This window comes from Engraulis encrasicolus, chromosome 23, assembly GCF_034702125.1.
Source record: "Engraulis encrasicolus isolate BLACKSEA-1 chromosome 23, IST_EnEncr_1.0, whole genome shotgun sequence".
Lineage (NCBI taxonomy): Eukaryota > Metazoa > Chordata > Actinopteri > Clupeiformes > Engraulidae > Engraulis > Engraulis encrasicolus.
In genome coordinates, this window is record NC_085879.1 from 13,832,541 (window position 1) to 13,858,603 (window position 26,063).

The window sequence follows — 26,063 nt, forward strand, 5'->3', positions numbered from 1 at the left end:
GTAAAGCCATAACAGGTTTTCACTTTAGATCAGTTCCCCAGATATACTTAAGTAATGGTTCATAATTCCTTGACAATGCATAAGCAATGCTTAACAAGTCATTTGTTAATGTTCAGAAACATCCATGAGGGGCAGTCACATGAGCCTCAACTTAGGCCTAGGCCTACTGTTTGCCATGCTACCAGTCATCACACACTAACCATTACAAAAGGGTTAAATAAGACTTCACTGATGCTAAAGCAAGAGTTTACAAACCGTTACCATACATGCCTAATTGTACTTGTTAATGGTTAGGTGGTAGGAGACAACAAAGAGATAATGTTTTTTTCATAAATAAAGGTGGGTTATCAGACATCTTAATGATGGTTTACTAATGCTTATCAGAAAGTTAAATCACCATAGACGAATGATTAATTAACAGTACTTAATAATTTCACAGAAATACATAATGACTGACTCGTGATTCACTAAGGGTTAACTAATGCTTAATTTTGTTTAGCGAGTAGTTGTCAGCACACACTAACCATTTTCTAACGGTATTAGTTAATGGTTAAGAAATGAGAAATAACACATACATAACGACTTACTCGTGATTCACTAAGGGTTAATTAATGTTAAAAATAAGGCTTAACTAAGGTTTAACTTTGCTTAGCGAACCGTTACATCAGCACACACTAACCATTTACTAATGGTAGTAGATAATAGTTAAGAAATGAGGAATAACACATACATAACGACTAACTCGTTATTTACTAAGGGTTAACTATTGTTAAAATAAGGCTTATTTAAGGCTTAACTTTGCTTAGCGAACCGTTATATCAGCACACACTAACCATTTACTAACGGTAGTAGATAATAGTTAGGAAATGAGAAATAATGCTTACATAATGATTAGCTCGTGATTCACTAAGGGTTAACTAATGGTAAAATAAGGCTTAACTAACCCTTAAGTAATGCCTAAATAGGGGTACTTATTATAAAGTGTTACCAGAAACACTAATATAGCATATACGGCCCATTTCCCTCCTGACAAACTGTATAAGATTTGTACAGCCATGTACGTTTTTTAATATCTTTTTCCTGTAGGTGTTCCCACACTCCCCGAACATAAGTGCTCCCTCAGGGTGGAGGGAGGAAGGGAGGGAGATACTGGGAGATACTGCTGCTTGACATGGCTCTGTATATAAATCACAATTTATGTCCTCACACCAGAGGTATGACAAAGGGCCAAAAGTACAATGTTTATGTGCATTTAAAAAAAAAATACTTAACTAACTTCTGATTTATTGAATATCACATGGGGCCGACCCAAGTCTGAACTGTCACACTTCACCTCTCTGGCACTTGAACTGCAAAGTCTTTTGCATCATTACATCCTCTGAACACAAGTGCTGTTTCAGGAAGGGTGAGGGCAATACTGAAGAAAAAAAACACTAACCCTACTTGGCATATGCTCGTATTGTTCTGTGTATTTCCTGTGCACTTGGTATTTGCACTTGTATCTGCAAGTGCAGTATGCTATGGATTATGTCCACTATTTTAAGTCGCTTTGGATCAAATTGTTTGCTAAATGTAATGTGATGTAATGTTATGTATTGTAATGTAACATATTGATATGAGCAGCGGTGGATGCGTGATAATGGTTAAGAAGAGGGTCTTTGGACCAGAGGGTTGCAGGTTTGAAGTGCGCCCCTAATAACCCCACAGTGCTCCTGGGACACATGGCTCAAGGGACGTATCCAACACCGTTTACCTAAATACAGTAAACTATAGGTTGTTATGGATAAAAGATTCAGCTGACATTTTTTAATGAAATGCCATAAGACAAAGAAATTGCAAATGAATACACTTCAGTGCCTCACACCATAAAGGTAAGGTAATGGGTTAAAAAGTCAATATGAACCCGGCTTTTTTTCTTTTCACATAACTAACATCTAATTTATTGAATATTTCCTGATGCCCGACCTGAGTGTGAACTGGCAGACTTCACTTCTCCCGCGGCTCTTTAATGGCACAGCCGAGCCCTGCAATGATCTGAGGAGTCAATATCCATTAGTATGATATGCATTTAATTAAATGGAGGTGAACTCTCCTCTGTTCCTTCCTTCATACAAGCACATCACAGGGGGAATATAAATCAATTATTATTTACTTTGAAGTCCAACGAATGAGCTATTATGTAATATTACAAATTATCGTAATTTATTTATATTTCAAGTAGTTCAGGACTGAATGTGACCGGTCAGACATGGGAGACTCCATGACATCAATGACTCAGTCCAACACTGCCACACAGTGGCTAAAATGAAAACGACAGCTTCACATGAGTATTTACAGTGCTCTGTGATGATGGGGTGAGCATCACTAGGTTTGTGGGTGTGTTCTGTCATGCCAATGAGCTTGGCTCCTTGGTGAAGTGGTCATAGTCCCAGGTACCCTGGAGGGTACAAACACAATCTGATGTTAAAGTAAACGCAGATGTATTGGAATAGAGCTGATTTATTATACAGTATGTTCAGTCTTGTGTTTCATCAGTGTCTGAAAGGTTAGTTTGGATGCATGTACTGTAGGCCTATCTAATACTTGAAATTTAAATATGATACTGGCCTGATGTATATAATATGTACACATACTATAATGAAATATAAATGTGATGTTACGTTCTGCACATGTCAGAGTGCTATGAAATCATTAATGTACTTCAAGTGGGCTCTTCAGTGGGCCTATACAAATAGAAGCAGCAGTCAATAGTGTGATAACCATCAAATCAAGTGTTTGTGCCTTTTGAAGGACATAAAGCATCTCTATTTTTGATTTATCTTGTCAGCCAGTGTGCAGTGTGTGTGTGTACATTTGTGTGTGTGCGTGTGTGTGTGTGTGTGTGTGTGTATGCTATACAGGGAGCGTACAGAGAAGAGCTATACAGTGTCTTTTTAGACACAATTTATAGAGTACTGTATGTTCTATTTCGCTATTCAAACCGTTAAAGACCTGTTAAAGTTGCTCCTGAAATCACAAAAAATGAAGATGATCTGAATGTGAGAAACTCTCACAGAAATCATTACACATTCTATGATTGTAAGGTGATGTTAGGAGATGGAGGCACAGTGTATAGTGGTATTCAGTTCATACATTGATTCAAGATGACGTAGATACAGGTACTCAGGAATACAGCTTGCACTTTGGTTGATGGAATGGAACAAGTTGGGACAAATAGAAAGAAAATTGGCAACCAAATTGGCTAGGCATTGGTTGCAGTCTGTGGGTGGCTTTTTAAAAACCCCAAAATAATCTGCTTGGCTATCATCGTCCATTGGCTATCATAGTTCATTGGCTATCATCATTCATGTCCCATAGACAGAAGCAATTAACCATATGCTCTTCCCAATGGATTTACCACATTAGAGTCAATTTAGGTTTCCATAGTGATTCTCAGCAAAGGTTAGTTATTTCAACAAGGACCATACGCCAAACACTACGCAAAGAAAGGCTTTTTAGGTAGAAGCCAAGCCAGACCCCATATGTAAAGTACACAAAAGGGAACATCAGATGTTTGTAGGATAAGATAATATGGAAAAACTACAGTCCCTCTAAAACGTTTTAAAGTGATACTGTCCCATTTTTGGAAATAAGCTTATTTTACACCTCCCCTTGAGTTAAATAGTAAGGTTTTACCGTTCTCCTATACCTTCAACCGTTCTCTTGGTATGGCACTGCAAAGTTTACCTCCAAGCTAGCAGTTAACATTGAGTCCTATGAGACCAGCTGGCGGCTAACTGGTCTCATAGGACTCCATGTTAACTGCTAGCTTGGAGGTAAAATTTGCACTGCCATACCCAGAGAACGGTTGAAAGTATAGAACGGTAAAACCCTATTTCCAAAAATGGGACAGTATCACTTTAAGGACAAGTTTTCAGCAATGGGGATTTGTTTCAACAAGGACCATACGCCAAATAGCAAACAAAGCAGACATTTTGGGGTGGAGGCCAATTGCTTAAAGAAAGGCACAAAGGAGAATGCCTGATAATCATATAAGACAACATGGATAATTCATAATCCTACTAAAGGTGTTTTAAGGACAGGTGAAACAAAATGAAAGTGTGCTTACATACTCTGCAAAGCAGAACTACCTTATGGGTTTGTGCGTTTGCAACATTTCCACATGTAAGACAAGCCCAGGGTGTCAAACTCAAATCTACAGTGGGCTTGAGTTCGATATCCCTGACCTACTATCGACATCCCTTACTCTGATGAAGGCCTAAGTGCCGAAACGTCAGCACCAAAGAGAAAAGAAAAAAGTGCTGAACTGTAAAGAAGCTGTGTCGCGCTCCTTGTGTGAACTGAAGACATCCCTGATCTAAACACTGTTATGAGATATTGATTTCAACAGCCTCCTCAAACTTTCCATCACTTTAACACCATAGATGAATTTTTATTTTTGTATGATTCTACTGTATATTTGTGGATGCTTTTTAGACACTATGAATCTCTCTGCTTAGTAAATTTCACCGTGCTTGGAGAATTCAACAATTCAACTTTAAGTTCTTTTAGATGGCCCTATTCTCTAAAGGTGATAATGAACAAAGCAACTTTATGGGCAATATTGCTGGGCATCAACATGACTGGCTCGTAATTCTCAGATAAAACGATTAAGGAGTTCTCCTGATAAAAGTGTTGTAGTAATAAATAGAGATGTACAGGATCCAAGATCCGGTTCCGGATCCGGCAGGATAATAGGGTTTTTCAGACTATCCGGATCCGGCACGATCTTAAGCAGTGGATCCGGTATCCGGCAGTTAACTAAAAATCAGGATCTGGGGCATCTCTACTTTTTACATAGCCTAGGCTTTTCAGTCAGTCTTTCACAACCCCAATCGCTGCATGGAGTGAAAGCCCTTTGGGAGCAGCCATTGAAGGCAGTGTGACAGTAAGCCAATGAGTCTTAAAAAAAGTTTGTGCCAACGTAATAAAAAGGGCCCACGTGTGCGAGTTGGCTATACGTTTCAACCCTTTCGTAGGATCCGGTATCCGGTTCCGGATCCGGCAGAATCTTAACCGGTGGATCCGGTATCCGGCAGGATCCTAAAAATCAGGATCCGGTGCATCTCTAGTAATAAACTGCCCAAATGAAATCTTAAAGTACGGTTGCCCAAAGGTGTTGCTCAAAAACATGACTAGTGTTGCCTTTAGTGTTGAAGTAACACTTCGAAATGCACTCAGTATAGAACGGTTCATACTGCCACTGAACCCCATAGCTGACTTCATGATCTATATATAGTCATGAATCATATCACCCATCCCAGCCTCTGCGGTGTAAGCAGCACGGTGCACGGTGTTACTTCCTGTATAGGTTGGCACAACTCTCCAGGGCTATTGTCATTGGCCCAGCAGAGCCCAGCGGTCATGGGTCCTGGGGTTCTCACTGGACGAAAACACATCATCGCATGGCTGTGACAGGACGTGATGACTCATGTTTTTTTTTCGTGTGTGTGTGTGTGTGTGTGTTCACTGTTGACCTGTGATGAGGTGTCGCCCTTTTTTTCTGCAAGGAGGACACTTCTGAGGGACGAGGAAAAAGAGACGCGCTGACTGCGATGGTGCTTCATCTCGGCGAACGTCCCACCACTGCCTTTTCCTTCCTCCCGGGGACCACCCAAACAGCAGCACAATGCATAGATCCCTGCAATCAGTGAGAGAGAGAGAGAGAGAGAGAGAGAGAGAGAGAGAGAGAGAGAGAGACTGGCAGAGTGTGTGAGAGAGGGAGAGAAAGTCGGTGAGAGACACAGAGGAGACAGGAGGGAGCACGGAGGGAGCACCCAAGGACTTTTGTTAAGGGACATTGCTGGGACCAAGTTAGATACTTCAAGTGTCCAGTCCAGCTCAATCGGACTTCAAGATGCTCCTGTGTGTGTACTCCATCACCTTCTCACTCTTACTGCTCTCTTCAGAGGCACAAGATGGTAAATATACACTTCAATACCTACTTTATGTTAGTAATGTATACGTATATATTGTAGGCTATGTTACACCCTAATTTCCCCCTGGTCATTAATTTCTCCCAAGGGATCACAGTAACTCTACTACTACTCTAAGTTTGTAATGGTACAATAGAACTGTAGTAAAAGTAAAGCTCTATTGATACGTTTACAGTACAATTTGTACTGTGTGTATACGATGACAATCTAGAGCTACTACGGGGGCAGAGTTTGGGTTAAAACTTTGATGTGTTCATATGTTCATGTGTTCATATGCACTGTGGGATAAAGGTCTGATAGTTTTGGTTGTCTCATCAGCCTTGACAGGATGAATAGCGTTGACTGTGTGTGTGTGTGTGTGTGCACGTGGGAATCCCTCCTATGTATTCTCTCTGTGCTGCTGTTATCGGGGTCAGGGTCAAACAGAAATTAGGGCTTGGATTTGGGATAGAGCTATGTTAACCCATTTTGTCCTGGAGACACATATACGCTGCATTCAGGTTCTTGAGATTTGAGCTGTTATAAAAAATGTGGGTAAGTTAGAGCTGAATGAACACATTCTAAGGCAACATGAGGGTCCTAGCTTTTATATGCAACTCATTTCATGTTTGTCTGTGCTTCGGAGACTGAGATATTTAGGATTTAATAGGTAAAGGGCACCCTTTCCCAAAAAGGGCTTTGGGTTAAAAGGCTACAGGTAGTTCACTTTGATAAAGATGCCTATTTTAACAGAACACCTGTTGCTTGTTTTCTTAACATTGGTGATGCTGATCTAGCTGTGACGATTCACATGGATGTGCAGAAATAGTTGGATGAAATACATGTATGTGGCAGTGCTTTTACTGAGCAGTTTCTGATTCAGTGCCTGCAATTAAATTTAATTTCTGAAGCCAAGAGTAATATCTAACTCCCAGACACACCCACATATACAATAGAAGGGCGTTGAATGTGTATCGCACAGGTCTATATGATTAACGCACTCACGCTCACACATAACCCCACCCACCCCCATAATACACACACACACACACATACACACACACACACCCACCCACCAGTACTCCCCCCCACAACACAAACACAAACACTCACACACCCACCCACCACACGCCACCCCTCGCACCACACCATCCCACACACCACACCGCACGCACGCACGCGCGTGCACACACACACACACGTACACACATACACACTTAGGATAATTACAACAGCCTGCAATAAGTGTTCGTGATTAATACCGCTGACCTAAACAGACACTCCCATATAAACAATGGAAAGGCATTCAATGTAAAGTCAATGTGTAAGACTCAGGTATATATGGTGAGCATCCCCACCCCCCCCCACACACACACATACTCACACACAGGAAAGTCGACAGGGGGCGCGATAAAGGGGTATGTTGTCCCAGGCCCCAGGATAGAGGGGGGGATATAATTGAGGGCGGTGGGGCATTGAGTGAGGGGGCCGTTTAGATGGCTTTGTCACAGCCCCGGTCAAAGCTGTCAACAGCCCTGCACTGCACACACACATAATTAGGATTTACAACAGTGCGCAGCATTAAGTGTCCGGGAATTCCCAGTGAGGCTGCTGGGGCTAGGCGGGTGTTTCCTTCCTGTGCGGGCCAGGCCTAGCTGCCTCTGGCTTCCTGTCTCTGGGCAGAAACACCGGAGCGAACCGCTCCTCTCTCCCCTGCCTCCAATAGGAATAGAATAATAGGCCTGGACCGCATACATACATACAGGGCAGTTCCCGGTGGGCCGGCATGACGTCCTCCGGGTAGAGTTGCCACCTCTGGGTGATAATATACCTAGACATTTCATTAATAATCAATCCTTTGGCTCGTCAGCAGTGGCTCTCTCATTCAGTGTGTATTTTTCACCCTGGACAGACCATTAAAAACTGGGACAATCAGGGAAAACTGGGACTGGTGGCAACAATATCTCACGGGCTGATACTGTTGTTGTTTTTTGTACCTTATCTTTTCTTACATATTTTTGAGGGCTTTTTATGCCTTTATTATGACAGAGACAGTGCAGAGTGATAGGAAATTAGCAGGGAGAGACGGGGAGGGCTAGGCAAATGACCTCGGGCTGGAATGGAACCCGGGCCGTCGATGTAGCAGTTGAGTGCCCAGCCGATTCAGCCACGGCAGGGCTTACAGTATGTAAGGGACCAACCCACAATCCAGAGATGGCCGCACAGTAATGCCCGGGCCTTTAATTGGTCCCAGTCCAGCCCTGTATAATAATGGCACGTCCCAACGGAGCAGGCTGAGGTGAGGCGAAAAAGACAATGAGCATTGATCTGCCAAGCATAATTACAAAAGAAGGGGGTGACAGGCAGACGGACAAAGACGGATGACTTTCCTTTTCCACCTATACTTCATCTGTGGAGCTTGGTCGCACCTTTAAAGTCAACAAAAGGAGAGTGGCCACATTTCCCACATCCAGGGCCATCTCCAAACCCGACTGAACCGCACAATAAAATATGTGACCTAAAAAAACGTTTCGGTAACCCTGGGCTAAAGCACCAGCTCAGATGGATGGTGGTGGTGGTTTAAATCCTGCAGAAGCGTCAAAAGTTCACAATCACAACAGCCCAGAGCGAGATTTTTGTGCATGTGTGCATGTGTGTTCAGGTGAAAAAAAGTCTATATGGCATCTTAAGGCAAAGACAGAAAGACAAAGAAAAACTTCTTTCCTCATGCAGTCCACATTATGAACTCTAAACAATGCAGCTCCTACAAGGCTCACAGAGGTGGCTCGATGTACATGAACGCTACGTGTACATATGTGACCAACCAACTATCCTTGTATATCCTGATGTAACGGATTGCTGTTTTACAGACCAAGAAAGCTGCAAATCTGTCACCATCGACCCTCCTCACCTGGTGGTAAGATATGGAGACCTAGCCCAGGCTAACTGCTCCACTGCAGGCCACCCAGGCATGATCGGATGGGAGACGCCCGTGGGAGCAGTAACTGACATGAATAAGGCTAGTTTGCTTTGGAGCGTGGATAACTTCACCCACTGGAGCTTGACTAATATCATGTGTTACACACTTCAGGAAGCCGATACACAGTGTGCAAAGACACTCCCCATTACGCTATACAGTGAGTAAATCCTCTTCTTTTCCGATTTGAATGAGTGTTGCCATAAATAATACACTTATTACCATAAGGATACCAGAAATATTACACTCATTGTAAATGTAAAAAAGTAATAAATAAGCAAGTTATTACATCATACATACTACACATTAACTGTAAGTACTAAGCGAATACAAAATAAAATGAGGCTGTATGTGATGTAAGAGTGTGTACAGTACAAATAGGAGAGATTACACTTTCTTTTACCAAATATCGGATCCACAGTATTTTACATTTTTATTGATAAAATGAAACATCTCACGCAGTATTTGTGACTGTGAAGAGAGAAGAAAAAAAACATGCTTGTGCTGTGGCAGCCAGGCACATCAAGAATGTGTCCCCATCCATAAACAAATTCACTGGCTGTGGTTGAGCCAGGATTGACTCCAGCCTGGGTCATGTCCCAACCCTGCTCCATCTCTCTCTTCCACTTGCTTCCTGTCACATCTCAAAGCCCATAGAACTATTTAAAACATTTTGCTAATGTGAGATTATCCTTCTCAAAGGTATAATTCCCTAATGTCTATCTTCCCTTTCTCAGAGCCTCCTGACAGTGTGTCCATTCGATCTTTAAGCACTACTGTGGAAGGCACAGAGCTGTATGAGGAAGGAACTCATGTCCATCTGGAGTGCACAGTATGGGACGTTGCCCCGGCCCGCAGAGTCAGGGTCACGTGGTATGCAGGAGCTCAAAAAGTGCAAGATGTCACGTTTTTGACAGCCGTGAATGACAGTCAGAGTCTGCAGAATGTGTCAACTACCATGCAAGTCATTCTGAGCAGAGAGCAGCATGGGACCTACAGATGTGAGGCCACGCTGGAGCTGGAAGGACTGCAGCCCTACCCCAGCGTGAGCTCGGAGCCATACCAGATAGCTGTGATGTGTATGTCTCTTCATATTTATATACACACAGACACACAGACAGACAGACACACGCACGCACGCACGCACCATGAGCTTAGAGCCTCTCCAGATCGTGAAGAGTATGTCTTATCACATTTACTTGTGTACGGTACAGACATCCAGAGACAGGCACATACACAGTCAGACTGATGAACACCTAGAGAGACAGACTAACACAGACAGACACACAGAGACACAGACACAGACATGCCTCCCTACACATACACACACACACACATGCGCGCACAAAAGGAAATTTGTGAGACCTCTAAGATTAAAAGCAGATGAGAAAAGGTAAACAGTACTGTACATTTCTTTCTATCTGCATTTATGCACTATGGAGTTCTATGTTTCCAATTTTTGATATGATCTAATGGTTAGATGTTCTTTCATGCATTGACTCATGTACTTTTTAACTTTATTCTTATCTTGTCATTTCCTCTCTCTGTCTATCCATCTCTCTCTCTGTTTCTCTCTCTCTCATACACACACACTAGATGGCCCTGAGATTAACTGCCCTAAGAAGATCCAGGTGAAAGAAAATGAGAAACTTCCCAGCTGTGCGGTGGGCAACCCCCCTCCAAAGGTCTTCTGGACGAGGGGCAACAACATGGTGATCCAAGAGGAGCCTCTCAGCAGGAACCAGGGAGGCCTCTACACTGTGCTGGCCAAGAACGATGCCGGGAGAACCGCCAACCAGACGGTGGACGTGGAGGTTTTGTGTAAGAAAACCTCAATTAATTTCTTTTTTTTATATCATTATTTGAATGGGCGAGAGAGATGGGGAAGGATAAGGAGATAGCACCAGGTCAAACCCTGGTCCCTGGACGACAGTTCCTTAGACCGCTGAGTCATGGTGCCACCAAGAAAACTTTCGAATTCTTTCTTTGTAAAGCTTTGGAATATCTTATCTAATATTGGTATTGGCACATTATCCACTCACGTAATATTCTTATTCCGTGACCTCATGTTGTGACACGGGGGTTAAGCAGAAAGTGTCAGGCCTCATAGTGACTCTGGGCTGCGGTGCGAATCCTCAGAGAACTAATTCTACCATAGTCTAATTCATATATGTATAGTACACACAGCTCGTAGGGAGAACAACACTTCCCAAGGACGTTTCTACATCCCAAGGCTAGGTCAAAATGAAGAATTCAAGAATTCATTAATTTAAATAACTATTAATTACTATATCTGGTCTGATTCTTTTTTTGTACTGCAGTTGGTCCGGAGGTCGCCTGTCCTAAGGAGCTTCAGGTGACGGAGGGCGAGACCCTGACTGGTTGCACCATCAAAGGCAATCCCACGCCAGTAGTGAACTGGTACAAAGACAAACTCATATTTGATCCCAAAAGGACTTTGAGCAAAGCAGACAGTGGCAATTATTCACTGGTCGCCGACAGCACTAATTCATCACACGGTGTTTATCACACGGTGTATGTAGTCATCATCAGCAGAGGTACGTTGTGTGGGTGTGGGTGTGTGTGTGTGTGTGTCTGATGGGTGAATCTACTGTACAGTGAGCACATGTCTGTGTATGTGTGAATAGGGTTTAGCTAAGTACAGTTTCAAATTTTGAAATTTAAAAATGAATTCACAATTGACCATCATATTCCAAATGCTCTGCTTTTACCTATGTGCTTGCAGTAAAACTGATGGTCTCACTACCAGTCTTCTGACTTTAAAGGTGCACTGTGTAGAATGGTGGTCAGAGTAGGTACTGCAACTATGCTGGTCATTGAAACTGTCGTGCCTATTGCCAAATTCGATCTTTCAATTAATATTTACTAAATAATAAACTAAAAATTACTAGAATGACTACAGTAAGTTTTGCAGCTAAAAATGTCTATTTCTGGACATTCAAAATGGCGGACATGGAGAATATTCCCCTTTTCATGTATGAAAAGTGTAATTTTGCCACTCCCATTGAATACTTAGAATTTGATGGTGGTAGTACGATTTCGTGAAAAAGGTAACATTTGTGAATGGGCAGCATGAATTCGAAAAATAAACTACACATAAACTAAAACATATTACAGTGTACCTTAAAAACAAAACTTATCGCACCTTGTAAAATGTTTTCTCTGTTCATCAGTTCTGTTTCATTATACGGAATCTGATGCAGTGATGAAACTTCTGTCTGTTTGCTTTCAGGTAACGACATTTCCATCTCAAGTTCTTGTGTGCTTCTGATGGTGTTACTGTGTCATGTCTTTCCCTGGCTTTGATTGGACCTACTAACATCACTCATGGAGAACATAAACATGTGATTGGACGATTGACAAGGAATCATTGATGTCATAATGGATGCTGTAGCAGTCTATGATGCACGGACTGCTGAGAACTCTTTGCACTTTTTCCTAATTTACCCCAACCATCTGAAATGCTGTCAACACTCAAACCCTTAGCCACGAAGAACATGTCTGGATTGTCTGAACACCCTTTGTGCACAACTGTATACCAAACCACGTTGCCTTACCTATTATAGGTAATTCACACTTCCCGATGCTATTAACCTTGTAAAAATAATTCAAGCTTTGACTAATACAGTTTAACAGGAACAGGCGGCTTTGTTTTTTAAATGAACGTGTGTAGTTGCTTGTTGTCTGAGCACTGCAGATACTCTCAAGTACTCACAGAGACTCCAAAACAAAGCTCTTTATTAGTTTAGAAAAATGAATATTCTTTAAGCTGGAATTGTTTCTGTTCATTTCAGAAAATTCTGTGAGTTCATGTTGACGTAATCAACCCAACAAGGCCTCAAATACATAGAGCACAGAAGTTTAAGTTGTTGTTCAATTACAACATTTATTTTTTTGTAAAGAATGTAAAAAGCTCTGTGACAAAATATAGCTGACAAAAAATTACGCAGATGGAGACGGATCACCTCTCCACATACCAATCAAGACGAGACAAGACATATTTCCTGTCACACTTTCATAACAACACTTGTCTTCTGGGATTAATAAGGCTTTGTATTTGAATGCAGAATATGATCAATTCTCTGAACGTGTACTCCATTAAACTGAACAAGCAGTTGCTTAGCTGAAGCCACGCAAAAAAAATCAAAGGAAATATAGGAAAAAGCTTGGTGCTTGAATATGACAAAGTGTCAAGACGTAAGCGGTGGCTTAGAAGTGGTTGGAGTCTTTTTCAGTTGTCAAGTCGCTGGAGGATTTCCTTGCTTCATCTGACTTGGAGCTCTGTAAAAACACACACACACACACACACACACACACACACACACACACACACAGACACACACACACACACACAGACACACAGACACACACACACAGTGTTTTTGTTTTGTTTTAAATAACTATAATGTCTTTTTGTTTTGTAGATAAAAAATGACATGTTGAGGCAACATGATATCGCTAATACCCCTCCACCACCAGCACACACAATAAAAACAATTTAACAAAATCAATTGTATAAATGTATCATTATTACCAAAGCAGATGTTGTGTTGAAGTGAAGTTTGGTTCTGTTGTATGCCGCTAACACTGGCTTCACTACACTGTACAGGATTAGGTCAAATGTACATACAGTTATTTTAGGTGTGAGGTATTGTTTACTTTACAGTATCGGAAGCCATTTAGGGTTCGGTGTCTTATTCAAGGACACTTAAGTCATGCATGGACGTATAGGATGAGGTAAGGCTGGGATTCAAACCTGCAACCCTCTGATTAGGCCATGGCTGCTTCAATTTGGTATTTAAGTATAGAATGTGATCCCAAAAATTCTTCTACTGGCTGCACAGCTTTATCTGCTCATTTGGTACAGGTGCTGGATGCCACAGCAACAGCCTTAGGACGGCCGCACACTGGCTCCGACAGCACTGCGGCGCACTTTTGCTTCCGACCGAATTCGGACCCCCAAACCCGATTTCACACGAACATTGCATTGATAGTCAATGGCTGGCGCCGACAAAATAGAACTTGTCTCTAATTGCTATCTGACATCGGCGAATGTCCGTGGACATCGGCGCCAGTGTGCGTGGTTCTATTGAAAACAATGGAATCGAATTTTATCTGAGCAGTGCTCAGCACTTTGTCGGAGCCGGTGTGCGGAAGCCCTTACTTTACTTGTAGCAAAGTTTCATACATGCATTGTATACAGTGCAGTATTGGATCAAATACAGTTCATTCAGCACATTTCATGTATTTCTTTTTTTTGTTTTTAACTACGTTTTGTGGCCTTTTATGTCTATATTACTTGATTGGATTGTAGAGAGAGGTCAGGAAATGGTTGGGAGAGCTATGGGAGGACCGGGAAATGACCTTGGGTCTGAATCAAACCCGAGTGCGTGGCTTAAGGCAGAGTTTCCCAACCTTTTTTGTTCTGCGTACCCCCTAAGCCATGTTGTCATATGAAGAGTACCCCCTTACGCGTGCTCTATATCTATTCTGCTATCCCAAAGTGGTTACACTCCATGTACGTATATGTTATTATTACATTTCTCCACGTACCCCCTGAGGTGTGCTCGCGTACCCCTAGTGGTACACGTGCCCCTGGTTGGGAAACACTGGCTTAAGGGTATGGTGCCTTAGCCGTCTGAATCATGGCCAAAGCCTTACATTTCTTTACCGCAAAGCCTATGTCTACCTGGATGAAAGTCTCACCTTGCTTTTGAACAGGAGGTTGATGACGCCTTTGGAGCGCCTGTCCGTGGTTCTGTTCTGCTCGGTCAGACAGATGGACATGCTCTTGCCGTCCCTTTTGGAGCGGGCAGAGTCCCCGTCATCTCCCCCAGTGGCCACGGACAGAGACAGGCCTGGGGAAGGACAAGAGATGCAGTAGTAGTTGTGTAGGTGTGTGTGTGTGTGTATGTGTGTGTGTGTGTGTGTGTGTGTGTGTGTAGGTGTGTGTGTGTGTGTATGTGTGTGTGTGCACGTGCAAGTGTGTGTGTGTGTGATGGTTTGCAGCTGAGAGAAATGGGAGACATCTCTATGATAGTTTTAATTAGTGTAGGCATAGGTGTGTGTGTGTGTGTGTGTGTGTGTGTGTGTGTGTGTGTGTGTGTGTGTGTGTGTGTGTGATGTCATTTTCGGCTACATGATATGTGAGAGAAAAGAGTTGGAATAGCTTCCATTTCCTCTGAGACTGCTGTGACAGTGAGCGAGTGCGAGGAGGAAAACAGTGAGGGAATCTCTAATCGTCTTTCTGTCAATCCCTGCATGCACAAGCGTATCTGCACGCCTCAGAAATGTAACATAGGGCATTGAAACCTACAATATTTTTTTTGGAATGGTATTTTTACTTTGCAAAAGAAAATCAAGCAGTAGCAAATCGACAAAGGTACTTGTTTTAGTACGTTTAACCACAAAAATATTGATCCCACATTTTAGGCTCACATGTGTGATGCATTATTTTCAGATCTATTTTCCTGAGTGATACAAGTATAATTTTTATATTAACATGATTATGTATATGTAGATAGTTATATAGATAGTTATATGTAGATGACTGTCAGCCACAGAGTGTCTTACCTGTGATGGTGGGCATTGACCTGGAGTTGGCCGCGGAGAGACCCACCCCCTGGTTTGGCTCACACAGGTTGGTGTCACTGCGGAACTCTTGCTTCTTTGACAGCTAGAGGGCAGCAAAGAGACCAGTTAGACCAGTTGTTTGGAATTTGGGGAGAAACAGAGAGAGAGAGAGAGAGAGAGAGAGAGAGAGAGAGAGATGTCTGAGAACATCTTGAGCCTTTTCATGTAAACAATAGACTGAATTAGCAAAGCAAGACCACCAGAACACAATAGTGTCTCTGAGTAGAAATACATTGTTAGTCATACAAAGTACACAATAATGAATTGGCTAAGCAAGATTAATAGAAAATAATAGCTTCTTTTCATATTTATACTGAAAAGTTATGCATGTACATGACCTTCTACTTGGCATTTATGCTGTATTTCAGCGTATTTGCTGAGACCACTCTGCCTTGTGCAGCTGTTACCATACTCAGTGGCGTTAGCAGCATATTCTGGACCCTCCCTGGACATCTCCAATGGACCCCTCTCCACCCATGTATCTACATACTGTATTGGCCAGAATATAAGACAGGACTTTTGGTCTGAAAAATGGGTCTTATATTCAGTGTCGTCTTATATTCGGACCAATACTCTGTGTGGGCCCACGACATACTCATGAACGGCCATCCGGTTACTTTGCTCTTAAATTTGCGTTATGCCCCTTTATAGGTGAAAACAAGCTGAATGTCTCATTGACTTACATGCTACATCGGCTAGCCTAAATAAACACATTCCATGCTTCAGCCACGGCTCTTTGGCTTTATTATTTGAACATCCAGCAACACAACACGTTTTCGACATGAACAACGCTAGTCTACAGGTCCGTATCTTTCGTTTATTAAACCCCAACATCACCAATTGACTTGCATGGGTTGTTTTCCCCCACAAACGGGCGTAACGCACATGGATAACGTCACACCGTTCATGAGTATACATGGGGCCCTGTTGACTCAGCCCTACTTTACCTCCCTCTATTACGACGCCCCTGCTTACGTTGGAGACACATGCAGGTAACACAAGTGAAGCAAAGAGAGGTTCCACTCTGACAGGTCGTAGTGGCAAATCAAATCGATTTAAACGTTTTGTTGACTTGATTGACTGCCACAGTCAAAGTTCGCTCCTCATTTTCGTAAACTTGGCCAAATATGTTCGCTTCACTTCGTCCCACTTAACTTGCCTCACAGGAATGAATGGCAAAGTTCGCTCCTCTTGGCCAAATTGGTGGTGTATACAGGAATTGGACAAAATAATGGAAACACCTACCATTTTAGACCATTTTGCATCCACAGTTAATCCTGTTGGATGTGGTTCATCCTTCTTGGAGGTATGTATGCAGACATTGCCTTGAATACTGTGGCTCTTGACACATCACAAAGACTTGCTGTCTCGATCAAAGATGCAACAGTTACATGTGCACCAAGAATTTCTCCTTTTTGAACTCTGATATGTCACCCATAATGTTGTGTGCATTGCAACATTTTGAGCAAAACTGTGCTCTTACCCTGCTAATTCAATATTAACACTCCACCTTACTGGTGCAATGTGCAATTAAAGGGACACTGTGCAGGAAATGGTCAAAAAAGGTACTGCAACTACGCTGCTTATTGAAATTGAGCTGCCTATTGCCAAATTTGATCTTACATAAAAGTGTATTAAGTATTTAACAAATATTTTCTAGTATGGTCAGAGTAGAATCATTTTTGCAGCTAAAAATGGCCATTTTTGGAAATTCAAAATGGCGGACCATGGAGAAGATCCCCCTTTTCATGTATGAAAAGTGCAATTTTTCCAGTCATAATGAATACTTAGAATTTGATGCTGGTGGTAAGTATTCATGAAAAAGATAACATTAGTGAATGGGCAGCATGAATTCTGGAATTAAACAACTAAAAATCTCACACAGTGTCCCTTTAATGAAGATTGGCCAACAGGCTGGTCCACTTGAGCCATGAAACTTCCCATTCTAAAATGACAGGTGTTTCCATTATTTTGTCCGACCCTTTATGTGTCCCCAGCGTTCCGCACGTACCCGTTTGTCGCTGGCCTTCTCCTTCTCCTCGGAGATGAAGATCATGCTGCTCCTCTTCTTCTTCTTCTTGGACTTGCGCAGGCGCACCTCCACCTCGTGGCCCCCCTCGTCGATCACGCTGATGCTGCCGCTGGAGCGGGGCAGGGGGGGCAGGGTAGGGGTTGGCGGAGGCGGCATCTCCACTGAGAGAGAGCTGGAAGACAAGATGGAGAGAGAGTTAATACATGAGTAGGGGGATGAGAGAAAGAGAGAGAGAGAGGCTGAAATTGTATTTATTAATTGTTAATCTTTTTGCATTTATTTATAGATAACATAGATATAGATCTAGATTTTTGTTGATCAACACAGTGTTGTGAGGAGGGGCAAGACACTGGCAGCCAACCACGTGAGCTAATTTTTTGACCGACAGCAGTTTTCCAACAATCAGAGGTTGAGTTGTGCGCAGCTAGTTTCGCGCAGTCAGGAGAAAACAAATATTTAGAACCCATGTATAAGGGGGCAGTTGAAGAGATGGACAAGAAATGAGCGGGGGAAAATGAAGGGGTAGGATTAGGGTTCGAGTCAGGCCAGGCTTGAACCAGGGTCACCGCAGCACCTCGACCTTTTAGAAAGAGAGTTTGATGCTTTCTAGAGAAAGAAGGAGAGAGAGAGGGATAGAGAGAGAGAGAACGCGAGCTGGACCGGGGCAGAGTGGGCTGGGTGGGGGTGGGGGATGGGGAGGGAGGATGGAAGAGAGGGATAGAGAAAGAGAAGGAAAGAGAGAGACAGTGAAGAGATTTGACATTTAACACTCATTTACTCATTTTATTGTATCATTTTCAACGGTTCACATAATAGATGGCTGAGAGTCTGGGGGAGAGCCAACTGGGGGAGGGCCAACAGTTTGAAGTTTGAAGAGAGTTAGAGAGAGTGAAAAATAGAGAGGTGGCGAGGACAGAAAGAGAGAGGCCAGTTCAAAAAATACTGTATGTGCTCTACAGATTATGTGATGTAATGTAATGTAACCCTCTGTTTCATTGGTTTATTGATATTGATAGAGAGAGAGAGAGAGAGACAGAGAGAGACAGAGAGCAGACAGAGAGAGACAGAGAGAGACAGAGAGCAGACATGTAGAGCGATAGGTGAACTGCACCACATGGCATGCAGTACAGGTCAACCAACAGAAGTGGTGAGGATTGAAACAGCAGGATGGCTGCAGACATGATACTGATTCTCAGACAGACAGACAGACAGACAGACAGACAGACAGACAGACAGACAGACAGACAGATCCAGAGAGGGACAGAGGGACAGTGAGAAAGGTAGATCAGAGAGAATAAGGGGAGTAGGCAGGTTGAGTAGAGCAATATGGGAGCTTGAGTTACCACAGCATGCAGCACAGGTCATTCAACATCTGTTATGAGGACACATACAACTGCTGCCTGCAGAGTTCTCAGGAGAAGAGGCTCATTGCTGGGATTATAAAGTAAAAACCCTGCTATAAACTTGATCCAACCAGCTCTGAATCATGGTAATGAGCCCTCAAGACAGGCGGTAGACCAAGTTAATCAATGTCAACTGTGTCAGGGACTTGTGAACCAGGTTTGTTTGACACTTGAAGGGGGAGGAGGTGGTTGATGGGGAGCTGTCACCACTCGGCCTGCACTGAGGTGGGGGTCCCTCACTCAGATCGGCTCAGAGAGAACCTAGCTACTTTTCATGTCTTAAAATCTGCCAACAAAATCAATGAATTGCATTGGCAACACATTGCCTTGCATATCTCTGCTGTGTCTTTTTTTTTTGCAGTGTTTTGCTTTCTGTCCTTAACTTCTTTCCCTTTTCCCCTCTCTGCTCTCTGGGCTGGTCTATTGTTGTTGTAATGTTACCAGTAAACATTAAAACATTTATGACATTGACATCATGTTCATGACTCGTTCATGACTGCCATGACACTGTTTTGATGCTATTATTACACTTTGTGTTATGTCATACGTGTGACGCCGGCTTCCAGTGAAGTGTAACCAAAAGTGATTATTTGTACCTGTCGGGCTGCCCTTTGGTGGGGGTGCTGCACTCGGATCCGGCCAGGGAGGAGATGGAGATGATGGACTGGCGGTAGGAGCGCAGCACCGAGCGGGGACGAGTGGACTTCCTCTCATCCATGTCCGGCTGTGACAGAGAGGCAACAGGAATGATTAGATATAACCCTAACCCTACGGCTCTGAAGAATACTCTTGTTCACAACGTGCCAGACCATCATATTAAAGACTTTTTAACTGAACCCACTTAAGCCTAAGGCACCTGCAAAAATCACCTGCTGAGTACCAAAGCCCGTTTTGGGAAAAGGTGACCGCTGCCTATTAAAACCTAAATATCTCAGCCTCTGAAGCACACTCTTGCATCAAAGTCACAGTCAAAGGATTTCATTTGCCATTTGTGTGCCCACGCTAGTAGTCCGGGCACATGTGAACTTGTGCATGCCTTCTGAATCAATACATAAATAGCAAACAATATAACAGACATTATAAGACATTAAAGATATTTTTAAAATCTTGTTCTTTTGGGGGGTGATACTGCATAACCTGAAAAACAGTAGACTGGACAGTATGTGCAGTGATTATGCATGAGAAGAGATGGAGTGGGTCTATCTAATAAATCAATTCAGTTGCAACTGATTCTCTCTTGCCTGGTTGTAGGCCAAACCTACTGTAGTTAGAACTGTTTTAGCACTACACCGTATGTGATGTGTGTGTGTGTGTGTGTGTGTGTGTGTGTGTGTGTGTGTGTGTGTGTGTGTGTGTGTGTGTGTGTGTGTGTGTGTGTGTGTGTGTGTGTGTGTGTGTGTGTGTGTGTGTGTGTGTGTGTGTGTGTGTGTAGAAGGGTGCCTATTAAGCAAGGCAACAACACATTAAAGCAAAAACATAAAAATAAAAAAATAAACAAACCAGAAAAACACAAGCACAGACAAAAATGCATGCTGACTATTACATCCACCATTGTTTGACTGGCCCAGATGCCATGACATCTGCGCAAGGGCTTTTCTGAAAAAACGGTTTTTATGCAGCTAATTTGAATCAGCGATGTACGCCTGCATTCATGGTAATTGCGCCTCACAAATTGCAGATGGCAAAAGCTGTTTCCATGGCTTGTGTTGATTGAATTACTCCTTTTGGAAAAACATTTTTGAGAGGAAATGATGCCTTCTTTGCTAGCGTTTGACCAGACCACCCATAGACTAATACAGAACAAACATTATGCTAAAAAGAATTTATTCAAATGAACTGTTTCCATGATCTACATTGGTATTCTATCTTAACACAAATAGTGCCCAAATCCATCTGCCTTTCTGGGAAGCCTACCGTACGATTTCATTTGCATTATATGCGACGGGGAAAGTTAATGGAATAAAAAACTGCAAGTCAGACCTTGCCATTTCAATGATCAAAAACGTGGATCTGAAATGTAATGTTGGGGACTGTGAAGTTTATCCAGTAAGAGTTGCTCCGGTTTCCATCGAGTTTCTTTCTGCTTCTCTTTCAAAAAATAATTTTAAAGAATTATAAATGGCTTCTACGGGCAGCCTCCTGTCAGGAAGGGTCTGGGTACAGTGTGTGTGTGTGTGTGTGTGTGTGTGTGTGTGTGTGTGTGTGTGTGTGTGTGTGTGTGTGTGTGTGTGTGTGTGTGTGTGTGTGTGTGTGTGTGTGTGTGTGTGCGTGTGCGTGTGTGTGTGTGCTACAGTTACCTACACTCTGCTTTGCTTTGAAGCCACAGTATGCGCTGCTACAAGTTCACACACACTACAAATCCATTCCCCGGACTGATGTTACACCCTTTTAATGCATATATATTAAGACATTATATGAAGTAAAATAGTAGATACTACTACTACTACTGTTACTATAACACCTACTGCTACTGCAACTACTGCAACTACTGCAACTACTACTACTACTGCTACTACTACTGCTACTGCTACTGCTACTGCTACTACTACTACTACTACTAATAGTATAACTGATGATGATAATGATGATAAATAGTGGTGCACTATATGAAATGGTTAAAATATTTTCTCAAAGAAGATGGACGACTTTGCTGTCAATGGAAACCATATTAGGATCAACATCTGCAGATGATATGAAACCCTCGAAGGAGTTGGTGATGGCACAACACAAATAAAATATGTATTGCAGTCAGTACAAACAACATTATCACCCATATCTGTAAACAACACAAAACTCACTTCAAATGTGGAACAAGTGGAACAACTGTTTTGATCGATGCAAACATTACTGAAGAAGAAGCCTGTTCTACAAAACTATATAACTACAAGATCAATGTACAGTAACTTTATCATTACAGCAAGTTCTGCATAAATAACTGGAGTCTTCCTGTCACTCCTCCATGCGGTCGTGGAACCAGTGTGTGTGTTGTGTTGGTAATGAGTGTGTGTGTGTGTGTTGTGTTGGTAATGTGGGTGTGTGTGTGTGTGTGTGTGTCTGCGTGTGTGTGTGTGCGTGCGTGCGTGCGTGCGTGCGTGCGTGCGTGCGTGCGTGCGTGCGTGCGTGCGTGCATGCATGTTCACCCTGTGTATGTGTGTATGTGTGTGTGTGAGGTGTGTTTACCGTGTGTTTGTGTGTTTACCGTGTGTTTGTGTGTGTGTGTGTGCTTACCGTGTGTGCTTACCGTGTGTTTGTGTGTGTGTGTGTGTGTGTGCTTACCGTGTGTGTGTGTGTGTGTACGTGTGTGTCTCCTCACTCACCAGTTCTCGTGCTCCGTACTCTGCCTCCACCTTCTTCCTGAGTTGTTTAAAGCACTCCTCCATGCGGTCGTGGAAGGGCCTCAGGTCCTCAGTCACCCTCTTGCCATGCAGCATGATGCCCCGACCCAGCAATGGCACCTATGCAATACAATATCATTCATTATCATAATACTTATTATAAGATTCAAGATTCAAGATTCAAGATTAGTTTATTACGTCTTATTATAGGTTTGAAGCCTATAAAGAGTAAAAATTGTTGTGTTTTTTGTGTCCTCAAAAAGATTAAAAAATAAAAATAAAATGAGTGGGGGGGGAGTGCAAAGAAATTGCCTTGTTGTCTTCAGTATGAACTCAGTAATCTAACTGCTTGGTGGAAGAAACTACTTATAATTATCATTTTCAAAATTATTCATTGTTATAATAATGTATTTCCTTCATTCACATCCCACAACATCTGTCTTGCAACGCCCCCTGGACAACACAACCATTTTCATTTCTTTATTAGTTATTCTATATTATTAATCATTCCATCACATTTTAAATACATTTGCAATTCCCATGTAGCATGGTCCTCTACACAGGAGTTGCGCCGACGCCACACAAGACAACCACATTCTTTTTTTTAAAAGATATTTTTTGGTCTTTTTGACTTTATTTATGATAGGACAGTGAAGGTGGTGACAGGAAACGAGTGGGGAGAGAGAGACGGGGAAGGGCCGGTGTTCTGTCGAGATGAGTTGCCTCGTCAAGATGAGCGACCGGTAGCCTTAGCCTAGGCCTACTCGATAGTGGTGTTCTATCGATTTGCGCTGCCTCATCTAAATGAGCAACCTTGATTCAATCGTTTCAACGTTTCAATCGGCCATGGTCCACGTAGGACTGTTTTAATAACCATTACTTTATTTATTTCACGGACAGAGGTGTGCAGTCGTTCGTGCGGAGTTTAATAAGAACGTGCGGCTGCTGACTACTAAAAAAAGTGAGCCTCTCGTTTGAGCAAGTTAAGAAACGTGCCATATGAAAGAGACTGAGCTGAGTTTGCGCAAATACAGGACTGGAGAAAGTGTTTGACATCAGGGCCTGGCTACGGGTTGTGTAATGCAGCCATTTGCTGTTGGTTTGGTTTCAATGCGACGTGGGCCTGTCTCGCAAGGCAACATTGCCATATGAAATGATGTGCTATGGGGATAAACAAGCGAGGTTTAGAGATTCCCAGATAGCATATTGTGGCTTTGTTTTGGCAGATGTCTGTCAATTTATGGGCAATACATCCCCAACAGCGCATTTCTTATTATCCAAACCAGCCTTAGGCTACTTAACCCATACGAGAGTAGGCTATGCAATTTCCGAACCAGTAGTCTAGGCCTACTGCCAGTTTCAATATGCTGCTTGATGAGTTTTGATCAGCAAAGTGCTGCTGTGCGATGCGTAGGAAGGAGGCGGATGACTTCTCTCATTTCAGGATATTCTCGAGTCTGTAAACTGCGGTCGCACCATTCGGTGGGCAATCACCCGCGAAAACCGCCGCAAGTGTGTGCGCATGCATGCGCATGCGTGCGCATGCTCAGTAGTGAAAAGGATCACATCTCGACGGGTTGCTCATATAGACAGGACACCGGCAAAGAACCCGGGCCAGGAATCGAACCTGGGTCAGCCGCATGATAGACGAGTGCCCTGCTGGTTGGCCACGGCAGGGCCAAGACAACCACATTCAATATGTTTTAATCACTTATTACTGCTATTTAAATGTACAGTAGATACATCTGTTTAGCAGTGGCAACTGGTCAAGACAAATATAAAGAAATGTTTGGTGTTTTTTATTTATTTAGTACTTATGTTACGTGCATCTTGCTTTATTATATGTAGGTTGTGCACTTTTTCTTCATTACATTGTTATTCCGCCAGCCTGCCTGCCTGTGGTGATCAATGTTCTTCATGTAGTACTTCAAACACACAGTGATGACTGGGGCCTGAGGCAAGCACCACTGTGCACCTCAGTGCATTGAGGAGTACAATCCAACTCCTGGTCAGTATGGTCAGTCAGTGTGGCCTCACGGTCTAATGATCAGGGCAACAAGAAGAGAAAACTGTGTGTGTGTGTGTGTGTGTGTGTGTGTGTGTGTGTGTGTGTGTGTGTGTGTGTGTGTGTGTGTGTGTGTGTGTGTGTGTGTGTGTGTGTGTGTGTGTGTGTGTGTGTGTGTGAGATGAGTCATTGCTGACAGTACATGGCCACATATTAGGTAGTGTTGGTGTATTTTGTCTGCCATGTCTTTCCTCATTAGCACCATGGCCCTGGTGTCAGCATCCTGCTCTACCAGTCAGACCTCTGACACATGCTGCATCACAGAACTATAATTGGATAGCTATTCTCTGCCCTGTACGGGCAAAAGACCCTAACACAGAATACTAACAACTACGAAACGTTAAAAATTCACAATTAAAATGTTCTACAAATATTGTACTTTCATGTGCTTTCTGTGTAAATGCAAAGGAGTCATTATGTGTATGTACATGTTTGTGTGGTGTCCATGTGTGTGTGCATGTTTTTTGTGGTGTGCATGTGTGTGAGCGTGTTTGTCACCTGCCAGGCGATGAGGTCTTTGAGGCGGGACAGGTTATCCTTGTCCTGCGGGTGGCCCTGGATGTACTCCTCTGTGAAGAAGGCCTGGAGACAGAGGACAAAGAGGACATGGAGGAAAAGGGATGGAACAAATATCAAAAATGAGAAATTGGTGTAATCACATTAGTAGTCATACTGTATTATTTATAGCATTACAATGGCTTAACTACGATTGCATTTATTACTTACACAGCTGTTAAAGTATACTAGTATTTCTATTGCAAGACCAACTCCCTAAGGATTAGGCTACGGCTCCCTTTCCTTTGATACTAGTATTAGTTCCATCTCTCTCGCTATTGTTATTATCAATATTATGCTTATCCTGATTATTTCTATCTCCCACTTGTTTCCTGTCACACTCCTAGACTATCCTGTCCAAATAAAGACATACAGGCTTAAAAATATCTTCATAAAATAAGCAAATAAAATAAAACATGTAAATGTCTCACCGTCTCGTACTTGGCGAAGCCCCCCATGACGGCGGGGTCCACGATGCCGTTGAGACACATGGAGAGGGGGTTGATGGGAAGGGTCTCGTCGCCCTGGTACTGGTTGATCATGGTCAGGATCTTCTCGTTGGTGTTGCCCATGGTCTCGATGGCGTTCTCCAGGGGGCTGATGGTAGCCTATTAAGGACGCAAGCAGGAAGTGTAGCCTGGTTAGGACGAGCTGGTTAGCATTGCTGGTTAGCATTGTTACTGTGCTTTTGTAGAGCAGTGCCTGTTAACATTAGCATTGTTACCGTCAGTGTTGTTACTGTACTGTTATTGTACTGGACCAAGTTGCTCAAAAGCATTGTTATTAACCATTTAGTAACTTAGTAGGCTGCCTATGAGAAATTGTACTGCAACCAAGTAAGTTGCTAACTTAGTTAGGAATGACGCTGTCGAGAAAAGCACCCCTGTATTGTTACTGTACTTTGCTTTCGTACTGTACTTTGCTTACTGCTACTGCTAACTGTACTGCGTTACTGTGCTTTGTCTTTCCAGTGCAGTGGCAGTGCAACTCTCTGTTAGTAGTTTATTCAAAGACTCCACACATCTGTATGTATGTAGGGTGCCACCCATTGAGGTAACCTTGACTCTTTTCACGAGATGAAATGAAGT

General features: G+C 42.8%; 2 protein-coding genes across 2 annotated transcripts in view; one reads left to right on the plus strand and one right to left on the minus strand.

Annotated features, from left to right (window-relative positions):
• The window catches only part of LOC134439520 (uncharacterized), a 28,545-nt gene extending 15,829 nt beyond the window's left edge, over window positions 1-12,716 (plus strand). The window contains exons 2-6 of the mRNA XM_063189416.1: window positions 8,825-9,091; window positions 9,669-10,159; window positions 10,521-10,752; window positions 11,253-11,489; window positions 12,185-12,716. Of these exons, the coding sequence (XP_063045486.1) occupies window positions 8,825-9,091; window positions 9,669-10,159; window positions 10,521-10,752; window positions 11,253-11,489; window positions 12,185-12,258 (1,301 nt within the window). The 3' untranslated portion in view covers window positions 12,259-12,716. The remainder of the gene's footprint in view (window positions 1-8,824; window positions 9,092-9,668; window positions 10,160-10,520; window positions 10,753-11,252; window positions 11,490-12,184) is intronic.
• Window positions 12,717-12,818: 102 nt separating this feature from the next.
• Window positions 12,819-26,063, minus strand: part of LOC134439570 (dedicator of cytokinesis protein 2) — a 338,998-nt gene continuing 325,753 nt past the window's right edge. Inside the window, exons 44-51 of the mRNA XM_063189473.1 lie at window positions 25,407-25,583; window positions 24,919-25,002; window positions 22,338-22,475; window positions 19,617-19,744; window positions 17,597-17,789; window positions 15,526-15,628; window positions 14,659-14,810; window positions 12,819-13,233 (exon numbers count right to left, since the gene is read on the minus strand). Coding sequence (XP_063045543.1) covers window positions 13,162-13,233; window positions 14,659-14,810; window positions 15,526-15,628; window positions 17,597-17,789; window positions 19,617-19,744; window positions 22,338-22,475; window positions 24,919-25,002; window positions 25,407-25,583 — 1,047 coding nt within the window. The 3' untranslated portion in view covers window positions 12,819-13,161. The remainder of the gene's footprint in view (window positions 13,234-14,658; window positions 14,811-15,525; window positions 15,629-17,596; window positions 17,790-19,616; window positions 19,745-22,337; window positions 22,476-24,918; window positions 25,003-25,406; window positions 25,584-26,063) is intronic.